Source organism: Capsicum annuum, chromosome 10 (genome assembly GCF_002878395.1).
Source record: "Capsicum annuum cultivar UCD-10X-F1 chromosome 10, UCD10Xv1.1, whole genome shotgun sequence".
NCBI lineage: Eukaryota > Viridiplantae > Streptophyta > Magnoliopsida > Solanales > Solanaceae > Capsicum > Capsicum annuum.
In genome coordinates, this window is record NC_061120.1 from 21,136,843 (window position 1) to 21,145,975 (window position 9,133).

The window sequence follows — 9,133 nt, forward strand, 5'->3', positions numbered from 1 at the left end:
ATATTTGAATTGAAAGTCAAGAATGAGTTTGATAATGTTTCCTTGAAGCTTTGGCATTTGAAATGATTCGATAAGCAAAGGTACTTGATGTTGAGAAAGATTGTTTTAATTTTGACTCGAGTTAGGAATCCGCAGTCGTATATGATTTACCGATGAGATATACTGTTGTTTTGGTCATCATGATAGACCCATGAGTTGATATTGATTGAGGCGAATTTCCTAACGCATTCTGAACTGAGTCTGGGAGGAGTATTTAGCACCGAGCAGGAAATGTGGTATTTCCCCAGAACTACATGCCACCGTAGGATTGATGTTGATAGTTGTGGGCCAAAGGCCAAGTATGAGATTGTGATGATGAGATTGAGGTTGTACTCCCTGACAAGAGTACGACACCCCTGCCAATGTGGGGTTCTTTCCTTAGGAGGGCAAAACGTTGGACTCCATGAGGCTCACATGGTGTAGTTATGTCGGTTATAAGAAACTCCCACTTCCATAATGATTTAAGTCTCTTGAGTTACCCGAGTCACTCTAAGTCATGAGTTAAAAGAGTTTGAGTTGAGATAAATGATTTACGAGATTTATGAAGCACGTATTACTACTGATGATTTATGATAAAAATGTTTCAGATAATTCAAGCAAAGAGAATTATTATGTTCAGCATGCATGATTTTCTTATACATTTATGATATTATTTAAATGTTGCATCCATCTCCGCATACTCAGTACATTCCCAAGTACTGACTCCCATACTCTTTTGTATTCTATATTTCATCGTGATATAGGTTCAGGTGCTCAGTCTCACCAGTGACAGTGATCTTCGAGTACCTTCTTCTACATCTCTGCAGTTGGTGAGTCCTCATGGTTCGAGGACCTGTATCTCTCATTTTGTCTCACTGATAGATGGTCGTTTATTTTCAGTTCAGTACAAGTCAGTTGGGGATCTGTCCCAATGGCTCCTCAGTCTTATATAGTAGAGGCTTTGTCAGACTGGTGTGCCAGCGTGTACAGAGATTTCAGTATTTTTTTTGTACAGGGCAGTATTATTTTATGTTTCAGTATGTTCATGACATGCTTATTCCTCTTTATCTTAGCATGATTTCCGCTATAATGAGTTCTGAAAGTGATGACAAGTTTAGAGGGTTAGCTTGAGGCCACGTGTGGCCTTGAGCACCATGTGACGTCTCGGGATAGATTCTTGAGGTGTTACATAGACATGTTGGGCTATTATTATAATATTTATAATTATAAAATAAAAGAGAAAAGTATCGATTACCCCCTGAACTTGTCTCGTTTTATTCATGGTACACCTGAACTTTGACTTGTCCTAAGTACCCCTCCAAACTTGTTGTTTTACAACATCGTGTGACTCTTTTTTGCTGATGTAGCATAATGTTTGAGTTCAAACTCCATCACACGCGTGGTGGAGTTATTTTCTTGCCAAATCAGCATTTTCAATGATAAAAAAAAATGAAAAAACTCTATTTTTCTTTAATTTTTTCAAAAAATTCAATTATCCTTCTTTCTCCATTACTTTCAATCTAAGAAAAAATTATTTTATTGTTTCTACTTTATCTACTTATTTATAACTCCATGAATTATAATAGGAGATTTGTGTATGCATATGAGTCTCCACCAATTGTGAGAATTTCATGCTCAGATGACATTTTCGGACTTAGATTCCTCGGTTGTATGCATTATGGTGTATGTAGTTATATTGGTTATCAATTTTTAGTCCCTAATGATTTGATGTTTAATTTAACCGATAAGAAAAATACTCATAAAATAGAAAAAATAGTAACTAACATTAAAAGAAATCGAATCTTAGTTGCAACCAAAATCCTACTTATATATATTTACTTATATATATACGTGTGTGATGTAAAATAATAATTTAGTATAATCTTATTGGGTTATCGATTTACCCAATAACCCAATAAAAAGATTGAAATCAAATCAATAACCCAATAATTTTTTTATAAAATTATTAAAAAATCATTAACCCAATAACGATAAATCAATAACATTTTTATCGATTCGATTTTTGTACACCCCTAACTTAAATTGTGATTTCTTATTCTATTTATTATAATAAGAAACATATTTGTGTATATGAGTCTCCTCAAAATCCTAGTCGAAACACTAATCGGAACCTACTATGAAACACTAACCGAAAAAAATAATTTCATATTTTTAACACACAAAAAAACAAAAATTTTTAGATAATAGCTTACTTGATCGAAAAAAATTCAACCTTTCACTATTTTGGAATAGAGAAAAACTTAAAAATATAATTTTTTTTTTAAAGAAAAATCGGATAATTAAGGGTAAAAATGGCTTATTTTTAATATAGAATCAATATAAGAAAAGTGGATGGTATTTATCCACGTGGATAGACACATAGGCATTCTTTTCTACGTGTACGCGCGTGTTTTATACTATCTGGTCCATCAGCTGAAAAGGGTTACGTGATGTTGCAAAACAACAAGTTCGGGAGTACTTAAGACTAGTTAAAATTCAGATATACTATGAATAAAACGTGACAAGTTCAGGGGGTAATTGATACTTCTCTCTATAATAAAATCATATTGCAAGATAATGTAAAGTTTCAGAGAAAAGTCCTTAAAACACCCATAAACTTGTCCTCTCAACTTAATTTAGCCCTTTAATTATACAGGCATTTAAATATCTCTTATTCTAGTTTCGAGTGAATTAAGTACCCCTTAAGTAGAGAGTGTAATCACTTTCCAATGAACGTGTGAGAAGAAAAGGACAAAAAAATGAATTGACAAAATTGTACACGTGGCATTATTTTATTAGCCAACATATAATTCTTATTTTACATATTCTTTTCTTAAATATATTACTTTTTTGGCTTATTTAAATTTTTATTTTGATATAAATAAAATTCATGATCCCACTTTTTTTTTTTATTATTTTTTTTTTAATTTCAATTGTCTTCTCCAGTAACCTTTTCCTCCATTGCAGCCTATTCCACCTTGTAGCTTTCTTCTTCTACACAATTTCTTCCACTCTTCTTATTTCTTCTTCTTTCATCTTCATCTCACCTTACTCCACCACTTCTATTCCATCACTCCTTAGGTAATCCGCTATTGATTTTACAAGAACCAACATCAAAATCATCACTGCAACAATCTTCTTCACAACACTTATTATTGATATTTTGCCATTATCACCACAGTACCAATTCAGAAGGAAATTTTTTCGTAATTTTTAATTAATATTTTGCAGCTTCAAGCTCATCAATAGATTTTTCGAAAGACATTTTTTTCGTGGCAACTTAAATAAAAAATGAAGATTGTGATAAGAAAGTTGATAGGTTTACATCTTTTTGCACCACAAATAATAGAAAATCAATAAATCGGGTCACCCAAAATTCAAGAAAATTTATATTTTTTTAAGATGGTAAGCATCAAATTTTTACTTTTGGGGTAGAGAAAAATCTTGTTGATGAAAAGAGTCGAGGTTGAAGCAATTTTAAGCTGTCATTATTGAAAGAATTAGTTTCAATTTAGGGCTGCCATTCTTGAAAGGAATTAACTTCAATTTGGGGACAAATAATGGTAAAGCTTTTTGTTAGAGAAGATGGGTCACATGACTTTAGGGATGAATGGTGTATTTAAATTTTAAAAAAATATATTTATGAAAAAAATGATGAAAATTTTAGAAAATATAAAATTAATGATGTGACACTTACATGTCTATGACGTGACGCATATGTAATATACCCATTATGAGAGTGATATTGTAATTTTAGGTTGATATCTAATTCATTTAAAAGTTATACAGGAGTTAGTTTAATATCGATTAAAGGTCTAAACAAAAATTCTCGGATAAGTTTAAAGTTGTTTTTACGTCTTTTCCCCAAGTTTCAACATGATACACGCTAAAGTGGGACCAAAATAATTAAGGATTTTTGGAACACATATCAAATACTATTTGTCTACTTCATCAATAAAAATTATTTTTTTGATTCAAAATATATTATAACAAATAATTATTCATAATATATAAAAATATTACGTAAAATGCATGGGAGGGGTATAGTAAATCATCAATAGAAAAGCTAATATGGCTTCTTTCATATACATACATTATCATATGTAACATGAGATATTAATGGAAGCAAAAATTGTAAAGGAGTCGATGAAATTATTCCAAAGATAGATAAATTACATCTAACAAGCTACACCAAATACTGTAATAAACCAAAAAAAAAAAAATTACAAAGAATACACCTCTAAATATGAGTTAACATTAAATTCTTTTTTTTTCCGCAATCTATAAAATTTAACATTTAGAGTTTGTTAAGTAGTTCATGGAAGGTCAAATATATCACATTTAATAAGTTTAAAGTATCAAAACTGCTCAAAAGTATATCTAAGGGTCATTTTAAACCTACCCTCAAACATAAGAGATCTTTTAATTTCATCTCACATTTTAGATAAGGTTTTAACCAAATTTTGTCAAAATTACTTTTGTGAAAAATAAGATGATTGTTGCGTACAAAATAAAAAATAATGACTTTTGGATAAGAAACACAAAGCTAGATGACCGCTCATGAAATTTACACAAAATGTTAAGGCCAGTACCTGTTTGGAAATAAGCAACTTAGATAAAACATACTCAAAAGTAATATAAAATTCATTACCGATGGAAGTTATATAAAGGGGAGTGGAAAAGTTGGCATTTGAGGTGCTCTTAGAGATCATAATGGTGACTTTATTATTATGGCTTTTGCTAGTACTGTCAATTGTGATAGTAATAATATGGCTAAGGCATAGACTACAATGTGGGGTAATGTAATGTATTATACTTGGTTACACTAATCTGAAATTAGAACTGGTCTTCCTAATTATTGCTAATATGTTTAGTGAGAAATCTACTCACAATCTCAAGCTCAAAAGAATTATTGATGACATGGTTAGGAGCATGGATTAGTGGAATATTTCTACTTCTCACTACTTCAGAGAAGCAAATCAAGTTGCTGAGTGCCTGGCTAGATTTTCTTCAAGTCGAGGATATATGTTGGCCTTTTGTACACTTCTTTTTAGCAGCTGCCCAGAAATGCAAAAGGTCCATTCCAGATGGACAAAAGGCAAATGCGTAGTTTGAGAATTAGATATGAAAAAGCAAACTTTTTGTTAGTTAATGCTGTGTTTTTGCTATATAGAATCCTCCTAACTTGTTTAGGAATCTTATTTTTGATCGCTGGACTGGTTAACAGCCTTTGTTATATTTGGAGGTCAGGCAATGGCCCCTGTGCTTTTGTCTATATATGGGTACGTAGTTTTAACCTAAAAAAATACAACCACATCAGGCATTTTCTTTATTCATGATCACTTCACATTGGGAGGCATACAAAGAAGTAGAAAGACACACTGACAGACAAAACAGGTAGCTCGGTGCACTAAGCTCTGGCTATGCGAGGAGTTCGAGGAAGGAACAAACCACAATGATCTACTATACGTAGTCTTACCTTGCATTTCTGCAAGAGGCTATTTCTAGGGCTCGAACCCTGACAACAACTTAATCACCTCCTTATTACATGACAACTAACTTAACAAGTTAGCCCTAGGCTCGCCTTCACACACTGACACATAACACTCTTTCTCTGTCATATTATCAATCACGGTAACTAGAAGCATTTGGCCTTGGCTCAAAATCTTTTTCTTTTCTGAGACCAATGTCTTCATCATGATAACTGGATACATTTGGCCTTGGCTCGAAATCCTTTTCTTGTTTGAGACCAGTGTCAGCATCATGGTAACTAGATACATTTGTACTTGGCTCGAAATATTTTTCTTGTTTGAGACCAGCATCACCATCATGGTAACTAGTAACATTTGGCCTTGTCTCGAAATCTTTTTCTTCTTCTTTCAATTTGGTATCGTCGTGGTAACTAGATACATTAGGAATTGGTTCAAAATCAGATGATTTATCACAATCAGTTTTGATCTCTTTATGTGACCGAGGCATAAGATGTTGGATCGCTTTAGGCATTGGCTCATCTTTCATCACATCTCTCCAGTACTCTCCAGGGTCTTTTCTTGCATCAGTATACTGCCCAAAAATGAAAAAAAGACTTAAATCCCATGCTGCATATATGGATTAAATTAATTTTTTTCTCGCGAGTACAAAGTTCATACATGTCATAGTACATAAACAAACAAACATGGCTTTAACTGGCAATTAGTAATAGCTTCAACTTTGAGAGTGCACATCTAGACAGCTAGCTCAACTTGGTCTCAACTTGCAAATAAACACTCCAACTAGATCTCGTCTCTGTTGTGTCTCGTGGACACCCGACTCCGACGTGGCACATCAATTTGGAGATGTCTCCATGACCAATTTGTAAGTTGGAGAGTCAACTGATATAGTGGAAGTCAAGTTAATGTGCCTAGATATGCATACTCAAAGTTGGAGTGTTTACTTGCTAGGTGAAGTTAAATTTAAGTGTAGAAAATCAATTTTCATGTTACATACAAATAGTCAATTCAAATGAATGATTAATCAAATGTCAATTTCGCTAAAGAAAAGCAAACATGCATTCTTTATAATTAGATAATATCTTTAGATAATTATAATGTCCGGGGCTGTTTATATATATTTTGAATAATTTCACAAAATATCTGTCACTGTCCATTGATAACATATCAAATAACTCTGTCTTATCAAAATTAGAACACATGAGAACATCTAAGAACGCTTACCAGGGCAAGTGAAAGCAAGAAGAGGAGAGCAATAGGCGATTTCATTATTACTTCAAAGGCTATTGTTATTGATATTAATTTGCTTAGTAATTTTGATGCATGGATAGGCTTTATAGAAATGTTGGGCTATTATTACAATAATTATAACTATATTAAAACCCTATTGCAAGAAAATGTCAAGTTTCAACATGATACACGCTAACGTAGGACCAAAATAATTAAGTATTTTTGTAACTTGTAACACATATCAACAATTATTTGGCTATATCATCAATAAAAATATCTCTTTTGATTGAAAATATATTATTACAAATAATTATTCATAATAAATAAAAATATTACGTACAATGCATGGGAGGGATAGAGCAATCGTCATTCAATAAAAAAGCTAAAATGGCTTCTTTCATATAGATACATTATTGCCGGCCAGATCTTTTACATCTAATCACATCTGATATTGTTTGCTATAAATTTATTAAATACTTACATTATTATAGGGACAATTTGCTCATAAATTAAATAATACTGCTCCGGATTCAAGAGGACGTCATTTCAAATCATTATTTGAAATTATGTTTATCTGAAGTTAAAATTTAATCTAGATGTAATTTAGATTTTTTGAATTATAACCTTTTTTTTTATAAACATAAATTTATTTTATAATATGTGAAAACTATCAACACTATGTCAAGTCTTTATACAATCTTACTATATAAGTAAAATTATAGTTCATAAAATATCGATATACTCCAAGGCGTCATATTAATAAATCACATATCTCCATATTTCTTTTATATATAAATGTTTGCAATAACTAACAATTATTACAAACATTTAAATACATATAACTTTACAAAGATCCACGAATCAACAACGATAGTAGCTACCAATTCTTTTAATATAATCATTCCATACACATACAACATTCTCTTCACGTCGAGCATAAGAATTTATTGTAAAATTTAAAGTGATGAGTTTTTTTTTTTTTTGCTAAGTATAATCTTATGAATCGAGTTTTATATTACAAAATTAAAATCATGATTTGAAAATCAATTTTGAAACTTTGTGTTGATTTGATAAACAGATGTTGATTTCAAATTAAAACTTGAAGTTGAGGTCCAAATTAATCTTATGGCCAAAGTCATACTTAAAACAACTTAATGTATAGCAAACAACTTTTGTGATTATTTTTAGTATTTGTGTATCAGAAAGAGATAAGCACCCTTCAAACTATGACCAAAATTGCTACGACACACTTCAATTTTATAGGGGTCCTATCCTCTGAATTCAATTTTTTGTCATTTTTTTGTGCTGATGTGACATTTTTATTATATAAAATGGGATTCACGTCAAAGGTGTCCGTCAGCTAAAAAGGTTGACAAATAGTGTCTCATTAACTAAAAAGAATGACAAAAATATGTTAAAATTTAGTTAGGGATAATAGAACCCTCGTAAAATTTAAGTATATCATATTAAATTTGGTCATAATTCAGAAACTACTTCATACTTTACTCCATCAGAAAATATTAAACTATAAATCAAACGAGGATGACTTTACGAGGACATTAAACACTTACAAGTTGGTATAGACCTTTTGCCATTGATTGAAAATATTTTTATTATTTTATTTGAATTTATGGAGTTGGAGATTGTGTTGTGGTTGATTCTATTTTTTGCATATATATATATATATATATATATATATATATAAGTGTAAAAACCTTTAGAAAAGTGACTTGAACTTTTTGCCTTTCGTTAAAAAACTCTTCTTCAAATAAAACTATCTTTTCACTATATTTTTTAATTTATTATTTAATTATTTTTTATTATATTAATTTGACTTCCTAAAATATATGAGACTCCTAAAATAATATAGGAAAAATTAGCCGAATTAGCCATTATTGGGCTTTTATTGTCACTTAAAGCCTAATTTTCAATTAATTAAAATTCATAACTCCCTTTTACCTATTAATTTTTCCTAATTACAATTCATAGTCTTTCTCATGTATTTTCTCTCTTTTTGTATTTTCTATTATTCTCTTCTTTTTTTCCTTTTTCTCTTTTTTTTTCTTCAGTTTTTCTTTTCCTTTTTTGTTGCTTTCTCTTTAATTTTTATTTTTTCACTTTTTTCTTTTTTGTTTCTATTTTTTATTCGTTCTTTTTCTTTTTCTTTTTTTTCTTTTCATTTTTCTCGCTTTTTTTTTCTTGTTCTTTTTTTTGTATTTTTTCTCCTTCTTTTTCTCTCATTTTTCTCCTTTTTTTTTTTTCAATTTCTCTCCTTCTTTTCATTTGTGCGAACTAGCAGACACAAATATAAGTGTAAACTATAAAATACAAATACAAATGCGAACTATAACATACAAATACAAGTGCGAACTATAAAATACAAATTCAAATGCGAA

General features: G+C 30.5%; 1 protein-coding gene across 1 annotated transcript; it reads right to left on the minus strand.

Moving 5' to 3' along the window:
• Positions 1-5,308: 5,308 nt before the first annotated feature.
• On the minus strand, positions 5,309-6,916 carry LOC107852108 (organ-specific protein S2). Its single transcript, XM_016697155.2, has 2 exons — positions 6,732-6,916; positions 5,309-6,081 (listed from the first exon to the last, which is right to left on the minus strand). The coding sequence occupies exons 1-2, from the start codon at positions 6,774-6,776 to the stop codon at positions 5,644-5,646; spliced, it is 483 nt and encodes a 160-aa protein (XP_016552641.2). The 5' UTR covers positions 6,777-6,916; the 3' UTR covers positions 5,309-5,643.
• Positions 6,917-9,133: the final 2,217 nt, after the last annotated feature.